General features: G+C 39.6%; 1 protein-coding gene across 2 annotated transcripts in view; it reads left to right on the forward strand.

Moving 5' to 3' along the window:
- Positions 1-377: 377 nt before the first annotated feature.
- The window catches only part of CLUAP1 (clusterin associated protein 1), a 71,599-nt gene continuing 52,879 nt past the window's right edge, over positions 378-19,097 (forward strand). For both annotated transcript variants that reach the window (XM_049791661.1, XM_049791662.1), the window contains exons 1-5: positions 378-472; positions 1,117-1,228; positions 3,263-3,347; positions 7,410-7,589; positions 8,685-8,780. In XM_049791661.1, the coding sequence (XP_049647618.1) occupies positions 451-472; positions 1,117-1,228; positions 3,263-3,347; positions 7,410-7,589; positions 8,685-8,780 (495 nt within the window). In that variant the 5' untranslated portion in view covers positions 378-450. The remainder of the gene's footprint in view (positions 473-1,116; positions 1,229-3,262; positions 3,348-7,409; positions 7,590-8,684; positions 8,781-19,097) is intronic.

The raw sequence follows: 19,097 nt of genomic DNA on the forward strand, positions 1-19,097 counted from the left end.
TGGATCTCTCCACAGGCAGGGTGTAGCTGGTGTGTGACAGCAGGGAGCTGTGGAGTCCCGGAGCCGTCTCCCACCGCACAGGCCACAGCCGTGACACGCAGGTCGTCCCAGATGCGGCCCGGGCAGTGGCGGCAGCCTGCGCCTCAGGGGCAGCCATCTTGCCAGGAGGCCCCACCACCCTGCAGAGCAAGGGGGAGGCCGGGCGCCCTACGGAGCCGCTCGCTTTCACCGCCCCGGCTGCTGAGAGGATGCCCTAAGCAGACCCAGCGCCGTCCCGTCTCGGGAAGGACCATAGGGGCCAAGGCCTGACCCACCGCCAAGGGTGCTTCGCTTTCCGCAGGAGTTTGGCCCGGCCGCTGCGCCGTAGCGGGTGAGGTTGCCATAGAGACGAGCGGCGCGGCCTAGTGCCGGGGCGGCGGCGGCAGGCGGAGGCCCACGGGCTCCCCGACGATGTCGTTCCGCGACCTCCGGAGTGAGGAGCCGAGCCGAGGGGGCGAGCGGGGTCTGGGGCGGGACGGGACGAACGGCAGCCCCTGGTCTCGCCCCCCCCCGGGCTGCCGCGGCTCGCTGGGGCCTGCAGAGCGGCTCCGGCCGCGTTGGGTGCCTCAGGGTCCCGCTTCTCCTTGAGGTTTTGCCCTGTAGTTTCACTTAGAGATGCAGGAGGCTGGGCTGGAGGGTGAGGGGCGCTTGGGGTGCTACCAAGGCCTCAGACGAGGGCTAAGGGAAAGCCTGCTGCAAGGTTGGAACCTTTCTTTAAATCGACTGGCGGGCTGCGCTTTTAACACAGCATGCTAAAGGCAGAGGACTGGGACAGTACAGCCTTTCATAGTGATGATCATTAACTTCATTTAAATGGTGTGTTTTGTAGAGAGAAGCTGTTTTAGCAGTGTTTCTGCCCAGTGAATTGCTTGTTAAAAAGTCACCTTTTTACTCAGGTGTGTTTTCTATTGAAATGATATTATTTTTTTAATTAATCCGTTCAGGATGGGTTTTTAACAATGCTTTGAACAGGGCATATCTAAGGGTACATGAACAGCGTGCTGTGGGAACTGGAGTTCTTGGTAATGCCTGTGTGGGATATGTAAGAAGGAATCCCTGTTCTTGCTTGTTTTTCAGATTTTACTGAGATGATGAGGGCACTGGGGTATCCCCGGCTCATATCCATGGAGAATTTCCATACCCCAAACTTCATGCTTGTTTCAGAAGTGCTTCTCTGGCTAGTGAAAAGGTTGGTGATTAGGCTAACAAATGTTGGGGCCAATGCTGGGATGTGATATGTATGCCTGGAGGTGATGTTTTGGTGTGAAACTGTATTAAGAAGTTTAAGGAGGAACATAATGATATTTAGTCATTCTTTGAGATCTGCCCTTCTAAATATCAGGTAGAAAATGTGGTAGTTAAGTTTGCAGGTTTTTAGTTTAATTATAAAGCCAAAACAAACAAAAAAAATGGTTTAGTACCTGAAGTAGAAAATACAATGACTCACTCCTGGCAGAGATTGCATCCTGAAGGTGGACATACTTATTCAAAAGTAGCTGTATCTCTTTCACATGTTCTACAAACTCTATTACCATTCTGCCTGTATCTGACCTTGTACCCCAAACAGGGTGATAGATAGTGAGAACTTGCCAAGATACAGTTAACTTCTTACCTTGTTGCTATAATTGTTATTGGTTCAACCTGGTATCCTCCAGCATCCATGCCATGTTTAAAAAAAATAAAATGATACAGTACTAATCTACTACTATCCAATTGTAGTTTTATACCCACTTAACCCATTGACAGACTTTGGTTAAATATTTATGAAACTTGAGGTGCTAATCAAATTATACATTATCTTCTTTCTCCCATGTAAGTGAAAAAATAAACTGAGCTTTTTAAGCTACTCATAAGGTAGAATATTACACTTGAAAATATGACAGTGACCTATGTGCCTGACTGCTGGCCTGGATTCATAATTAGTATCCATTAAGTTTAATTACTGAGCTGTTAGAAATTTGCTGACTACTGTTGCAATTGTAATAAAACAGGGAAATACAACTGTTCAAAATTACTTGGATTAAGTTACCTAAATGTTCTTTAAAATACTGCTGTTACACTGAGGGTCTAAATTACTGCTTGTTTTCAACTCATGTAAAAACATAAATCAGTGTCCCTCCTAGTGTGAAACAATAAAATAACAGAGCAATTGAAAGAAAACAAAAATATAGTTTTAAAAATACGTTTCTCTAATGAACCTGAACGCTTTTAAAAGCTTAAACTTCTGTGTTATAAGATTACTGAGAACCCTGTGCCTAATAGTGAAGTACTTCACTTTCAGACTAAATAGCAACTGAACACTGGCATCCTTTTCTGTTATGGATCAGAATTACACTTGACACAGACAGACAGCTTTTCCAGCTTCCAGAAGCCTTTTAATTACACTTTAAAGTAGAGAGGCTACTTTGCACATGCCTTGCTCATAATTTCAAACGTGATTTGAAAGCGAAGATGCTTTTTTGTCTGTCTGAATGCTGAAAGTCTCGAAGTCTTTTATGATACTAGGAATTTACTGTTTTTTCTTCCTTGGTTTCCATAGGCTGGTGACTTCTAGAAGTTTCTGTATTTCAGTAGTGGTTTTTAAAAGCATTTCACAGTATTTCAATTTGCTTTTTCATAAGTTTTGTTTACTTTTGAAAGTAATATGTTTGAAATTATGTCTGAGTGTGAACTTTTATTGTCTATTTTGAGAGTGTGGAAAAGTGTCATAACATTTTAAAGGACAAGATGGCTGTTTTTGTTATTACCAGCAATAGTAATCCAGTACAAGTCATCTTAACATACCACCGGAAAAACTGGGGTATTAACTCAGTCGTATGCCTGGTGTTTTAAATCATGAAGCCACACGTGATTAAGTTTAGTTTGATTTATGTAAGCAGCTTGTGATTTAAGTAGTAAATTAATTCTAAAAATAAGTATTTCACAGACTTGATTGAGCCAGCTAAATTTTTCTCCTTTGCAAAACTGACTGAAAAGATGTATTGAGGACCCCACAGTAACAATTCGTTCTGGAGAAAGTGTCTCAGGTTTTACAGCTTTTGCAGTTTGTATACAAACCCATTGTATGCATTTCAGGGTCTTGATACCCCAGTCTGCAGTAGGAGCTGAAGATTTGTTTTCCAGCCTCCTACATGCTTGTTTTGTTTGATTTTTGCCTCACAAATGAACCTTTAATATTGCACATGTGTTTCTTGTCAGAATCTATGTATGCTTCTTCCCACAGGTACGAACCTCAGACTGATATTCCTCCTGATGTGGAGACAGAACAGGACCGGGTTTTCTTCATTAAGGCAGTGGCTCAGTTCATGGTAAGTCTGCCTAAGGAGTCATGCTTAAGCACACTGAAATACTAGCTTTAGTGCTTTCTCTTTTAACCCCTTACAATTTCCTTGCAATGGGTGGCTGAGCATGTATCGTATTCTTGTGCTGTTACAAACTTGAACAGGCCAGGGCATGCTGTTACTGAAATCATATAGAGTTATGTACATCTCACTGCAGGACTGGGATCTAACAGTATTCATCCTTATCTCTTAGTGTTTATGAAAAGGTAATAGCAAAAGAAATAACTCTTGCTATGAAATTTTTTGAAGCCATTTAAATGGGTTCAGAAGAGATGCCATCATATTTATTGCTAACTTTGGATGCCTGATTCTTTTGTATGCTTGAATAGTCATAATTTCTGATGTTTTCTTTGTGATATAGAATCATATATTGGTATTCTGTTGTATGAGCCTTCTCACTTACTAGATGGAGCCATATTTTTCTCAGATCAAATCTTTTATCATGTTATGCATGAGCATACTTGAATTGGGCTATCAACTTTTTTAGTCTTGTGGAATAAAATAACATTGTCCTTCATATTTTTGTTATTTTGATGCAGCATGAGCCTTTGCTGTTATGAGATACTTACATAGCACTCTTAATCAGGTGGAAAAAAACTTAATGGGGCTGTGGGTGGGTCTGGAAGCAATGGAAATCTTTATGCTAATACCAAAGATTAATTTCTTATAATACTTTTTTGAATTTTTCAAATATATTAAAATGACGTTATAACCAAGCCGGCTTTTCCCTTCTGATTTGTGATGATGTCCACCATAAATATTCTGAATTCTCAATTTTACTATGTTCAGAGCATGATACACTTCTGTACATACCAGAATGCACTTTTGAGCCCTGGAGCATCATAAGATGTAGCGAACAGACCTATTTTGTTTAGAGGGATCTCCCCCCTCCAAATCAAGCATGTTTTAAAAGTACAAGTATGGAAACAGAAATAGCATTATGCATACATTTTCCTTTTAATAGCTGATTTCATGTAAGAAATCCCAAGGGTTTTGAAGAATTACATAATATGATTCAGAAAATGAAATGCATGGACATTTCTTTAATCATCCTGTACTTAGTCTCAGTTAATATTACAAGAGACTATGGGGATTATTGTAGTTTTTCAGCATTTTCAGAATAAGAAAAGCTTGTAGACGTTTCCTTAATAATTCACTGTCCATGGAATCCACAGTTACCTTCTCCAGTAGCTAATAGCTTTACGCATGCATAGCCAGATGTGAGATTTGATGGAGACAGATTTGTCTCAGAAGAGAATATCAGGATAGATTAATCATCATGAGATAGAACTAGAGTATTGTTCTCCTTTACTGAACAAGGAGTAAAGATGTGTTCATTTTTTGCAGAAGTTATGTATTGTTCTATGTTACTGGTAGTTTGAGAACTTACCAAGTATCTCCTTTCTGGACCCAAAAGTTCCTGAAGTGTCTGCAGGGTTGCCTCACATGGTTCTTTTAATCATTTGCCCACCTAGAACTGCCCTAGTCTGTGTGGCTCAATACCTGGCTCCTACTCGAGCCCACTTGGATCCAAATTTGAGGCAGAGTGCAGCAAAAAGCTGATGAGTTTAGTCTCATAGAAATGCATTCATGAAAACATATTTAGCAAACCAGGGTACAAAATTTTTGCAGAAGGCAGACATATTTGTTTTTTAAAAAGTGATGGGAGAAGCAGTTGATCTGCCTGAGTGCTTTCCAGGAAGTATCATGTGTTCAATTCCCATTTCAGGCTGTGGAGATTTAGAGCCACTACTTCAGTACCCAGGATACTATTCTAAGTATTAAACAAGACAGAGACATGAGAGCAATCCTCATTTTTCATATCAAGAATCTGCCATTGTACAAGAAAGAATGCAAAATGTTTGAGCTAGATGGGCTAAAGACCATGACTCCGCAACTGAATGGCTGGAGCACTCAGCTGGGAGTTCTGGTTCTTTCCTGGGCTATTTTTGCATTTCCATCACACTGTCAAAATTTGGCTCTATGATAATAATAAAGAAGATTTTGAAGTAAAAGAAACTTTCTGTCTGTCAATGCCATTCTTGCAGTATATGTCTATTTCTCTTTTCTATTGCATTGTAATAGTCTGATCTTCAGAATAGATGGAGGTGATTTTTAGTGATACTCTAAAACTATTTAGAGCTGTTATAAAACAGGTGACTGTCTCAAGCTTTCCAAACATGAAGTTACCTTCTTGAGTAAGTGGTGCTGTTATGCCAACCTGAAAAATATATGTACTTGTCTGTGTATTTTTCCCTCTTTTTAAGTAGTCTTTGAGTGAAAAAGCTTCTTTTTTTTGCTTTTACTAGGCACTGATTTTTCTCTCTTGGGGTTCAATGGAACTGAAATTGGAATTCCTGTCTTTAACAACATCCTTTATGATGTGGTACATTAGTTTTCTTTGTATAGGGGATGTTTAACAGATTCTGCCAATTTAATGACCTGCTTCTCTTAAAATTTAATACGTACAGTTTCTATGATTAGTTTTTTAGATTCCTTCTACTGAAAGGGAAGAAAGGAGAACATATCTGGTTTTCCACTTTGTGTATTGGCTCATTTGAGGTCATGCTGGTCAAAATTTTCAGAAGTGATTAGGGTTTTTGTACCGCAAGTCTTGTATTACCCTGGCCTAGAGTGTACAACATCAGGAACCTGTTCTGGAAGTTTTTACTTCAATTTTCAGCCAAATTCCTGCTGGCAGGAAGCAGATGTAGAGTCAGTTTCCTCTGCTGGGTTGAGATTTTGGAACAAGAGAGGCAAGAGGTAAACACTTCTTGGAAATGGAAATCCAATTATAAAGTTGCGAAGTTTGACAAGTTGCTTATGAAGAAACAACGTGCCAACAACTGTTTGCTTCATTCACTTTGTTCTTTGAAAAGTTGGAGCTAAATCCATGATTTGAGATGTGGTCCTTTCTCTCTTCAGTTTCACAGGAAATTTTCCTGCAGTCAGTTATTCAGTGAAGCTCAGTGTGGAGTGGGCAAAACTTGTACCAACCATTTTAATGTTTGAGTCTTTTACCCCAGATTGAAGGTCTTGCACTGTCAGAGCCCTAGAGGGGGTGTGAATTGCTTACAGTAACACTGTAGTACCAATGTTGTGTAATACCACGAGTGAATCGTGGATAGATTCTTTCTGCCACACAGTATTCCCAAAGGATAAACATTTTAGCAGAAGTTTCATCTTAAAAAGATACTGAAAAGAAGATTTGAAGTCATTTGGATGCTTAGGTTTTGTATTCATAACTGGTGGTCAATTTTTATTTGCTGGCTTGTTTAGTCATGCTGTCAGGAAGATTGCCTCAAAGTTCTACCTGAAGTTTGGTGTTGGCCTCTTGTGACTATTTGTTTACAATATAATCTTGTCAGGAATTTCAAGAAAAACATTTGTGTCCTTTCTGTGACAGATGTATCATTTCTATTATGCTCTTTTTTCCCGTTTATTATTTTGAAGTATAAAAAGATGATATAATTTTTAATTTTTTTTCCTTACTGGTCTGTCTGTACCTTTCAGAGCTGGAAGACAAGGGAATAAAATCACTACTATCGTAGCAGGGAAAAATTTGAGAGAAACAATAAAACATTGTGAAGGTACTACTGGAAGAGAAGACAGTTAAATTAGGATAATTGATCTTATTCTTTTAACTCATTAAGGGTGAAATTTACCTCTCTGCAGCAGCATCACAAGACCTGGGCAGCACTTACGTTCCACTTAAACTTAATTTGAATTTAAGTGGCACACAGGGTTTTTGCTGATCTTCATGCAGGGAAGAATTAATGGATAGTTTGAGTTTTTTCATTCTGGAAATTATCTGCAAATATTCTGACATACAGAAAGTGCACGTTTCAGAAAAATTTCTTCTAAGAACATCAGCAATATGATGAGGCAAACTTGAGTTTCCAAACACGAAGATTTATTTCTGCAAAGCAGAGCATGGTGCTCCCAAAAAGAGCTTTGGAGTGAAGTGTGAAGAGGTAAATGAGGATTTTGTTCTTAGTGACACGATGAATTCATTCTTTCTTCCCAAAGGCTACCAAAGTTCACATAAAGCTCAACACTAAGAAGCTTTACCAGGCAGATGGCTATGCAGTGAAGGAACTGCTAAAGGTCACCTCTGTGCTTTATGGTGCTATGAATACCAAGGGAGTGGAACGTGCAGATGTGAGCGAGGAAGACAGCAGCAAGTTAAAGTTTGATCTTGGCTCAAAAGTAAGGAGGACTTGTACTCTTGTTTTCAGCAGGGGTTTGGTGTTAACTTATGAAAAACAAATTCATTTTCTATCTGAAACTTAAGTGGAGAATGTTCTTGCAAGAGAGTGGGTATGGTTTTAACTTGTACTTTCTGTTATATGTTATGATTTGTTTTAATCTCTGTGAATTCTCAACCAGAAGCTTAATACAAGGCAACAGTGGCACAAAATTGGTGATCTTTGGTTTGGACCGCTGTTGAAATCATAGAAATATTGGAGTAGGCTGGAATAAAGACTATTTTCTATCTACTAACCTTGTTGCAACAGGAGGATTTTGCAAAATACTGATTGAAAGTTGGTTTTCAGCCCATTTGCATTGAAGGAAAGGGAAATCTTCATGTTACCCTAACAGACATCAAAGCTGTTCAAGCCCTTAAAATAAATGCCATCTCTACATAGTAAAAAAACCTCAGCGCTTTGTTAAATAAGAGTAATTCCTGTTACTGCTTTTTGTTAGTTTTAGCACCTTTTCTATGTTCTAATATTTTTAGTCTTTGATTCTTTTACAGTTATACTATAGGCAATAATACTATCATTCTTGAAAAAAATGCCAAAACCACAGGCGATTTTTCCTCTGGGTCAGTCTGGTGTGTGTCTCTGAAGAAAGCACCTGAAGAAGTTATGAAAAAACATTTGTAGATGATCAATATTCATTACCTATGCAATATGCTGGTCACAACCTTTTGGTGTATATACTTTTTACTTTTGAGTATGAAGAAGGTGATGTTTCCCTTTGGCCTGGGCAGCACATGAACCAACAACTGGCCGAGTCACAGTTTTGAGGAGGTTTTTTTGTTGTTGTTGGCCTAAAGTGGCTGGGGTTTCACCCAGAAGCCTATGTCTAAATGAAGCGTCATCTAGGCCATTTTAAAGCCAAGAGACAGGCTCACTCTGATTCCAGTGGACAACTTCTTCAATACTATGGTAGAGTTTCAGCCACTGTTGCTGACCTCCTATGCAATTATAACATCAAAATGGGAAAAATCTGTTGTGGATTTTCTTTGTGATACTTTGGATTCTTTTTTGCTATTCAGTGCTGTTGCTGTCTTTCCAGATTGCTGACTTGAAGGCAGCTAGACAGCTTGCTTCCGAAATCACCTCCAAAGGAGCAAGTCTGTATGACTTACTTGGCAAAGAAGTTGAACTAAGAGTAAGTACACACTGGAGACTGTGTAAGAACGTGTGTTCACTGGGTGCTGCAAAGGAAAAAGGTGAAAAAAGTATCAGTAGTTCTTAAAGGCTGCATCTAAAATCAATATTCTGTGAGTTTGAAGGAATGGGTCTGAAAGTTTGCATTTCCTTCCAACTCATATTCATACTTGGATTGTGGTAAGCCTGAAAGAACAGTTTGGCACTTTCTCTTTAGCAGGAAACTGAAATACTCTCTGTAGAACTGTTTGGAAATATTAACTTCATATATACGTTTTAGTGGTGGGTAGAGATATATTCTGAAAGATAAATGATTAATGCCATTAGTTTTACAAGTGTAAGGCTCGTTATTTCTGTTACAGTAATTGAGGGCCTTGCAAGCCTGCAGGGTACATATTCTTCAGCTTAGTTGTAAAATCACAAGCGGTTGCATGAAGTCACGGAAGTGTCCTGAAACACTGCCAAGAAGTCTTTCAATTATTTTCTTAAACGCATTTATCTGCAATGCTGGAGGTTATTCATTTTCTGAAAATAGACATTTAAAGAAGGGAAACCTGAATGTTCTAGTACTGGTTTTGGTAATCTTCAAATTTGCAATATCTGAGCTGTAGGAAGTGCACCCTGTAAGAGCCGTAGACTGTGTACCTTGACGAGTAGTGCTCCCAGATTCTTGTTTGATGGAGTACAATTGTTTCAAAGGGTAGGTGATATACAGGGAAGATTATCTGTGGAATACTGCCTTTTCTGCTAGATATGTAAGTCAGCATGGTATGCAGCAGTGTGAAAGGCATTAATCTTTCAAAAGGGAGAGAGAAGTGATGAGCCAGTTTAATTCAACATACACGATTGTCACAAAACCGTTAATCAGTCACTTCTCATCTTGCATTCTTTGCTTAATTTCTTGGCTTTGCAATAGTTCTCACACAAATGCTACCTAATGTGTTAATACTTGCTTTGGAGCATTAAACCCTTTTTTCCTCTGTACAGCATCCCTAAGAACTCCACTAAAAACTCAAGTCTAGGTCAGTATAAGGCAACATTTTTAAAAAATACTCAAGCACTTGTTTGAAATTGGGTGTTGTTTAACCACTTTAAATCATGGCTTTTAGGAGTCCAACTGACTTTAGAACTAGGCCTTAGAAAAGGGACTTGCACAAGTGCACAGTGCTGAAAGCATGAAATGAAAAATCAAGAGCTGAATAAATGCTTCAGTGCAGCCACTTCTCATTGGGCCCGTTAAGAAATCTTCAGTGGAAGACTATTTAAAGGTGCAATTGCTAAAATGATGGTGTTTCGTATATACTGTAGCGAGTACATGTTTCTTGTGGCGTAATGACTGAGTGTACAAGATGAGGCTAACTAATCTCATACAGGTACACAGTTTATATTTTGCGAAAAGGTTTGACAGATTGAACTTGTGGTCTTTTAAGGAATCCTGTCTTAGGAAAGATGACCCTTGCTTCTGTCTCGTTTGGTCTGAGTTTATATCCTAAAAGCACAAGGTAACACTATGACAGCACAGTGAGAACCCCCAGAGAGCACCAGAAGAGACTTTCATGCTCTGTTTCTTTTGATTTGTGACTGGTTCCAGCCTTCTTCAGTGATTTGTTAAATCTGAAGAACCCGGTTTTGGCTTGTGTGTTAAATGCCAAATTTGGTACATAAGCGTGTGACAAGTTTGAGACTTGAGCCTGTAGGAAAGCAAATAGGTTTCAGGGTAAAAGACATGACGCTGCAGTAACCGGTTGTTCAGTGGAATTTGTCAAGTTTTCCTTTTTTAATTGTAAGCACCCAACTCTGCCTTTCATTTAAAGTATGAAATTTGCTCATCAAATGAGAGGCTTAGAGCCAAATGCTGCTGTTTTCTTCCATCTGATAAAGCCCACAGAAGTCAGTGGGGCTGCAGTTCTTTTTAAGTAGCCAGTGTTGAGGGCAGTAAGGAATTGCCCTTCTTCATTTCACACATCTTTCCTGGATCCTTCACATACTTGGTGAGGTGCTCAGAAGATCACAGGGATGGCATCCTCTGCCTGCCCTTCCCACCCATTGCCAGGGTGTTAATTCTGACTTTGGGGAAATAGAGCTTTGTCTGTAGGTATCACATTAGTTGCCATTAATCTAAGGTTACTTTTACAATTTTTTAATGTGAAGATTATTGTTTTCCATTGCTTATTTTCTTTTGATGTTGCATGGCTAAGTAATGCACACAATAAATTGCACTGGCAGAGGGATTGCACTGTTAAAGGCGGTAGGAGAGCAGTTTGGTTTATTTTCTGTTACATTTTGTCCTGAAACCTGTTACATACACTAAAATGCATTGACAGCTGTGATATTGTTTTAATGAATTTGAAAACATGGTAGTTTTGTTCCCTGCACCTCTTTTTTTTTTTTTTTTTTTTTTTTTTCCCTAATACATCCATTTCCAAATATTTAAATGAAGTATCTTGCTACCTAGGCTTAGTTAGACTGATGGTGTATTTTGTTTCTATCCTAAGTGAAGATGGCTTCATTTTCCAGCAACTATAAAGGAAATGCCAGCATTTGGCACTAATGGGTTGACTAGGTCTGTTCTCATAGTCTGAGCAGCTTTTGGAAAAAGATCATTGAGAAAAAGTGAAGTAAAACTCATTATTTCCTGTAGGAATGTTGACTAATTTGTGTCACGGGCTTTACTTACTTTATTGGAGTTCTTTTTGCACATAATTTGTATAGAAACTGTGTAGAAAAGCCTTACACATTAGATAAATTTTATTCTTTCAAGTCATAGAACAGGTTTTTATATAAATTGCTTTCTGAATGAAAACAAATTTCAGCTAGAGAAGAGTTTGATGGAATGGTTCTGTTAGATGTATTGTAGATACATATTGATCTAAATACATGTGTGTATTTATTGGGAAGAGTTTGAATCTATATTCATTTTCTTGGAAATGTGGTTCTGTGCTTTTCTGATGCCTTTATTTCCTGGCTGAATATATAGTTCTTATGTACATGTAAACTACTTTCAAACTTAATGTATAATGTAAAAACCCCTTTAATTTAAGAATATCAGAAGAAACAAAACCTACAGGTTTTCATTTGCTGAAGTCAGACTATGATGCTGTTAGTTAAGATTTTTGGGGGGAGAAACCCAAAGAACAAAAAGCTATACTTTTCTCATTAAATGAAAATCATAAATGTAAATTTTGGTTTAAAAAAGAAACCAGGTTTTATATTTGAAAAAGAAAATGAAGGCATTTCCTGATTAACAATCCTAAAGCAGCAGAAAGCTTAAATGTGAAGAGAAGCCATTTGGTTCCAGACCTGAAGATAGGTGAAGAGATTTGCTTTCCCGCTCTCAGTGGATCCCAACTTATGCAGTGGGTTGTGGAGCACCAGTTGTGGAGGGGGAGAAGTACGGGTGATGCATATGTGTTACTATGGCTGTGTCACCTGCACTGTCAGGTAACTGTTAAGCAGGAGCTTGGCCCAGTTAACTCTGGGGAGCAATTCAGCACTAAGGGGGAAAGGGATGAAAAGCCTTGCTGGATTGGAGGATCTTTGGAGTTAAATATTGAATTCCATTGAAGTTGTGTTGCTTCTAGGCCAACTGTGGGTGAGCACAGCATAGGTTATTGCTGTCCTGTGGCAGTGCAATTGTGGAGACACAGAAGTTTATTTTAAAATGCATTTAAGCCTTACATTTCCAAGATAGTTTGCAGTTTCCAGTCTTACTGGTCCAAGTCTTAGAGCATAGAAATTGCAAAGTTGGAATTCATAGAGTGTAGTGGAATTGATGAATGAATTTTGGTATGACACAGTGAGTTCCTCAGCTGAAAAGCAAATTCTATGCACAAAGATGTATGTCTTTATCTTCATTGTTTCCTTTACTGCCAGGGGGACTTTCTCTGCATTGTATTACTATGTAGCCTTAATTTTCAGAATATTTACAACTAGCTTTGGAAGAGTAAATAGACACTTTGAGTTCTGGTTTTCTTTAGTGTGTTTTTTAGCTTTTTTTTGGGTGGGGAAGGTGGAAGTTGATTTGGATTTGAGGTGGGGATGCAAGATTTTGTATGGATTCCTTTCTCTTCGTACACTATTCTAAATACTTAGGGTGATTAAAAGAAATAGAAGTTGAGAATACCGGTGCTGTGATTAAGCCTGTCAAGCTCAAAATCAAGAAAAGCAGCAACAGAATTAATGTCAGTACTCGGGCAAAATGCAGCACCACTTCACTGTGCATTCACTTCGGGTTTCACCTCTGGTGGCTGCCTCTGGACCTATGCAACTAACTGCTGCAGTCTTGTAAATGGCCAAAAGATGTTTGAAAAGTGGTCCTCTATACCCTATAACAGCTGGTGATCGTGGGGAAAATGGCAAGATGAATCTTTGGGGGGAGGGAGGGGTGATGAGGTGATCCGAATAATTCCTTAGCACAAAATAAAGCAGTAATGACTTTCATCAGTTGAGGAAGGACTCTTCTGGGTTATTATACATTGGACATCTGAAATCCAAAAGGAAAAATTCACAGCTATTTATAACACCTCAGTGAAGCTGACTGACTCTGAATGACTGTCATTTTGCATCTGCCAGAGGTCCTGTGGACACATTAGCAGGAGCCTGTCAAGAAGTTGCCTTGCTTAGAATTGCTGAATTATTAAGACGCAGTAAGATAATGAAGCAAAAAAATTCCAGAATAAAACTGCCTCTGTGCTGGTGGCAGGCATAAAGATTTCTGACCTTCTCAAGGTTGTTTGCATTTTATTTACCTCTTAATTAGCTCCAGGCCATGTAAAACTGAAGAAAGATGAAAACAGTCCTTTTTTTAAATATACTTAGCTTGTGCTGAAGACAGGCAATGCAGCGGGTCTGTTTTCTAACGCTCCTCTTGGCACTTACTCCGTCTGTGACCTTGGACAAACTGTTTATTCCCTGTGTATCCTCTTGTGTAAATAAAGTAATTTGTGTAATTTTTTAGATTAAAGCTTTTAACAGCCAGATAAAGTGTTTCCCAATCTATGGAGGGTAAATTTCTAAGTAAGTACAGGGTATTGCTAGGAGTGCTACTGTTATGTATGCACACAGTATAAGCTTGTTCTGAAACTGATGGAAGTCATTGATAATCTCTTTACTGACTTCAGTTTGTGAAACGTTTGAATTAAACTCTTAGGAGAGCCAAAGGTGTTTAGATCCAGCTGTGGAACTGAGACAGTATTAGTTACAAAAAAAAAGGGTTGCCACAAAGGACATTTAACTTAGATCTCTTTATTCACAGCTTTATGGTAAAAGAACCCTTTCTCCCTGCCTCCCCCCGCTCACACTGTTGTAGCTTGCCACCTACTCTTTCTGTAGAGAGGTAGATCTGATTTGAGTGACAGCTGCATTATTTAGTACTCTTTGAAAGTTAACTACAAAAAATTATTTTATTTGTAACATTGGAAACATTTTCCATCTGCCAAATGTTAGTTCTGGGTAGGAGATACTGCCTGGGGGAGGCTGGTAAACTAATTCCCTCATTTCCTGTGCTTTGGTTACAAAGTTGCCACACATAAGATTTCTAGTGGAAAATTGTAACTCGAAATTGCCAGAACTCTGGAGAATTACCTAGTTTGCTTCAATTTTTTTGAACTGTCCTGCTTCTAACCAAAACCTAACCTATAAGTTTTGAGGAAAAGGGCTTACTGCAAAGTGGGAAGACAAAGTTAAACCTTGCAACTGTAAGATATAGTTGAATCAATACTGTCCTATATTTTCGATTGCTTTAACCATAACCATGGTTGTATGCTACGTGGATATAACAGTTGTGGATGTGTTTTATGTAAGAAATGATTTTGTAGTGAACTTCCCAGGAGTATTTAGCTTGAAGACATAGCATCAGCTATAAATTGATGGGTGGCACATTTCTCCTTGCAGTTTGGGGACCAGTTATGTCAGTGCATTGATAATTTTGTCAGCTAGTTGGAAGATCTGAATTCTTGTAGCTCAGTTCTAGACTGTTTTGAAAAACTGTTCTAGTTTGGCAGAGAAGAAAATCGCATTTGAACCATTTTTTGTATGTCACAGCATTTGTCAAAACCTGTATGAGTCTGCAAGAAGTTCCACTTAATTAGGCTAAATCAGAAACACTGTCTTCTGAATATCTGGTGAGGTTTCAGTTGTTCATTATTCCTAGCCTTCCTTCATGAGGCACAAGTACAGCCATGTCAAAATTTTACTTACATAAGAGGAAAATGTGCTGGATTAAACATAAGGACAATAAGTTTAGCTATTTTTAGCTATTTAAAATGCCTTTGTTCCTGCCCAAAGAGAGCCATTCGGTATTTCTGTTGCTGGAGTACAACAGCCACTCCACTTACTGCTGGTTAAACTTTGCTGAGAATGGAAACCTGAGCTATGTGGCAATGTTTGCTGAAGTCAGAGGCTTGATGTGAATTAAAAGTTTAAACTATCTCTTTGGGTGGTATCGCTGCATACACAATGCCTGCTCCTACCTTTGCTGCAACTTTGCATGATGTCTTCATGTATCTTTGAAGTCTGAAAGATGCTGCTGAAAAATACAGTCCTTTTTGTTGCTTTTTTTTTTTCTAAGAAAATCGTAACCCTTCCTGAATTTTTCTTATATGTTACCTACAAGGAAAGGAAATTCTATTTTTAATTTTGTTACAGAAGAACGTGGATAAAGGAAACTGAAAAGATTTTTGCCTGACTGGGTGTCTTGCCTTTTTGAAGACCCCGCTCTTTTTCCCTTTAAAAAACAAAAACCAAGCTCCCACCTGTCCATGCTGCCCAAGGACATTTTTATCGTTTTATGTTAGGAAATTCACTCACCAACTTGTTTTTGCTCTGCCAGAAGAGATATGTTCCTTGTTGTCTTGCCAGACTCTGGAAGAGACATCACAAATGACCTCCTGGTTAAGTGACACCCTGTAGACTAATCCAAGCTTTACTGATACATCGTGCCATGAAACCTTACATGAAGTAAATTAAAGGTGAGGTTTTTAAGGATGTGGGAAGATAACAGTAAGCACGTGCTGGGGTTTGTGAGCTGAAGGTAATTCAGTGGAATCAGCTCTTGAACCAGAAGACCAGTGGACCTGGAGGGGGGGGTGTGGAGGAAACAGAGCGGTGTAACTTTGTGCCTGTCAGAAAGGTTTAAAGTTTCCTTTCTTGCCTCAGCAGTCTGTATGCCAGCATTTGTAAGGGATTTCTTCTGTCATAAAGCATATATTCAGAGTACTTATCTGGCTAGGCAGGCCTTCTGATTCTTTTTCGTCTGCAGAAAAAATATGCTTTCCAGTTGGTTCTCTATCTCAGTTCTTCTTGTGGCATGCTTTTTACACATTGGGATAGCCAGGGTGTTTTGGACACTGTCTTTGATTGAGGGCTGTGCATTGCTGAGTAGGGAAATGTCTCTGTGGATTCCCTTTGTGGACTGCTGAGACGAGCATACAAGAAAGCAGCATAGCCTGGGTGCAGCAAAATTCTCAATTATCTTGAGCTTTAATTTCTTGAGGAGGAAAATAGGCTGTTAGGAAGTATCATATTCCTTCAGAAGGTCCGGATTATTTTTCATGTCCCTCCTGTACCTTCCTGTTCATATATAATGATGCCTAATGGTCCATTCCCTATATTGGCCAAATGTGATCACAGTGTGTGTTAGTAAACTCCCTGAATAATAAACTCTTCAAAGGGAGAGCTTTATTGCCTGTGTAGACAGCAGTAGTTGCAAAATCCCTGTTTGCAGGGAGTAGGGGATGTCATGCTTCCTGGACTAAGACTGAAGGCAACAGTGGCAGTGAGGAGGTAACTTTTGTATGCATCAGGCTTACGACCTCCTGCAGAACAAGGAAGGATTTAACCTGTGGTCAAAAAATGTTTCGTGCAAGACCAGTGTTTTAGAAAAAAGCTTTCATTTCTTGTCATTATCACAAAAAAAGGTGTTTAGAAACCTCTGCTAGACCTTGAGCACATCAATATATACGTATATTACACCACATTTATCATGAGTGACTTGTGTGCTGGTCACCCTTAATTCCTTGCCTTGGTTCGTTACTGCAGTTCAGAAGATGCGTGCATCCATTTATCCACGCATCAAGCATGCAGGAAGCTGGTTTATCAGTTTTTGAGGCATAATGATGGAAAATCATTACCAGTTGGAAATGCTTCACTGGCCATATTTCCAAAATGTTTTTTTGCAATAGTTGCTCTTCATTGTTAACCAAGTATAAAGCTCCTGGGGGAAAATTCTCAGTAAGGGAAGTGGTGGAGCGCATTTGCAGAGATGGTAGCATCTTCCTGCCCCTGCTTTTTGTGGCTGGTAAGTGTATTTGGCTTTCTTCATGGTGACATTACTGTGCAGCAAGGGAATGTGTCAATTTAGGATGACTTCAGTGTTCCACATTAACACTGCAGCACCCAGGGGGACAGGAGTATCAACAGGAGTGTAAGGAAGTTTCAGACTAGATACAAGGAAGAAATTTTTTATGCTGAGGGTGATGAAACACTGGCATAGGTTGCCCAGAGAGTTTGTCGATGCCCTATCCCTGGAAGCATTCAAGGTCAGGTTGGACGGGGCTCTGAGCAATCCGATCTAGTTGAAGATGTCCCTGCTCATTGCAGGGAGCTTGGGCTAGATGACTTTTAAAGGTCCCTTCCCACCCAAACCAGCCTATGATTCTATGAAGTTGAATAGCTTATCTCTTGCACGTGAACATATTTGCTCAGCAAGACAATGCAAAGTAGCAAGCATGCTCGAAATTTGCACCTTAGTTCACTTTGCAGGAACCTCCACATATAGACAAGTGCTAGCACCACTGCTGCTGCCTTGGCAGTTGGCTGACTTGCAGAGAAGCTCTTCAGGTTTCAGCAGAAGGCCAAGCAATAGTACATCTATTTCCCATTCTAGGTCTGACATTTAAGCTAAATGAGCCAAGCTACAACTGAGTCCATGGAAGTGCTTCTAGATTTCAGAATGGACTCAAAAGATTATTCTTCATATAAGGATTCTGAATTGGATTGTAACACCTTGCACGCAGTGGAAAGGTACAGTGTACCTAGAAAGTGCTGTCTGCTGTTACCAGTTTCTGCTAAGGTCAGAAGGTGCTAGAAGCCATATCTTGACTCTCTGCCAGTACTTGGTTTGTGGAGCCCATATGATACTTGACAACATAGCAGTTCCCTCTGTAGTGTTTACTGCTAATACTTGATGCTTTTTGAGAGTTTTGTCTTATGTTCTCAACAATTTTAATTGTCACTATAGAATATTTCTTGTCTTATATTTGACATGCAAGTGGGCTGAAATCCAAACTTGCAGGAGCTTTTATCGTTTGGGGGTTTTTTGGGGGGCCTATTTTTTGGAGGGGGGGTGGTGAGTTGCTTTTTTTTTTTTTTTTTTTTTTTTTTATTCAGGAAGATGACAAAGCTGTACTGTGCTTTGTTAATCTGAAATAAAGGTGCAATATAGGGACCTAGTCTCACTTCAGATGTCTGAGGGTGTCCAAGACATTTGAAGAGGGCTGGCAAATATAACACAGACTTAGGGCATCTCTGGAAGATGACAGTGGACACATTTGTTCAGGCAATGGAGTTACCTGCATATTACCACATATTTCAGAGATTGTGTACATACCCTAAAAGGTACTATACTTTGAATAAAAGATAGGTATTCTGTAATGATCCTGGAGGGGCAGAGAGATCCACGTGTTTCTATATCCAGAAAACTTACAGCTGCAGACCTCTGTGCAACAGGTCTTTAGTGACAGGAAAGGCAAATCCTGTGTCGCGTTTCTGCATTTTATATTTCAGCCAGCCTTTTCATGTTTACCTGGATGTTTGGCAGTGAAGCTGCAAGAAGGTTTGATACGGTTACTATCTCTGTATTTGTGTCCTACAGGATGCTTTTTTGCTGACTGAGGTAGAACTTCTGGTTAGGTGAACCAGTTGTTTTGTTGTCTTTTGGCAGAAAGAAGCTGCGACACTAAACTGAGTGTTGTGAGAATAACGGTAACTTATGGTCCTGTGTCAGGCTGACTTCTCCACCAAAAGGTGGTTGCTGCAGCAAATGGCCAGAACTGCAGCTCGTTGCCTTGTCCAGAAGGCTGGCTGCTGATCTGATTCCTGTGGACAGGACCTCGGGCTTCTGCTCTGACGATCTGCTGTGGCCTTCTCCCTTGCTGGTGTTTGACCCAGGGGACCATCGCTCAGCAGGGATGCAGATTTGAGACAAGTAAATTCTTCAGACAGATGGAATTTTGAAGGCTTTAAGACCAGTGCTATTTCCTGAAACGACTACAGTACAGTTTTGCTCTAAGCAAATTTATCTTCACTTTTGCTGCCAAAA

This window comes from Accipiter gentilis, chromosome 33, assembly GCF_929443795.1.
Source record: "Accipiter gentilis chromosome 33, bAccGen1.1, whole genome shotgun sequence".
Taxonomy (NCBI): Eukaryota; Metazoa; Chordata; class Aves; order Accipitriformes; family Accipitridae; genus Astur; species Astur gentilis.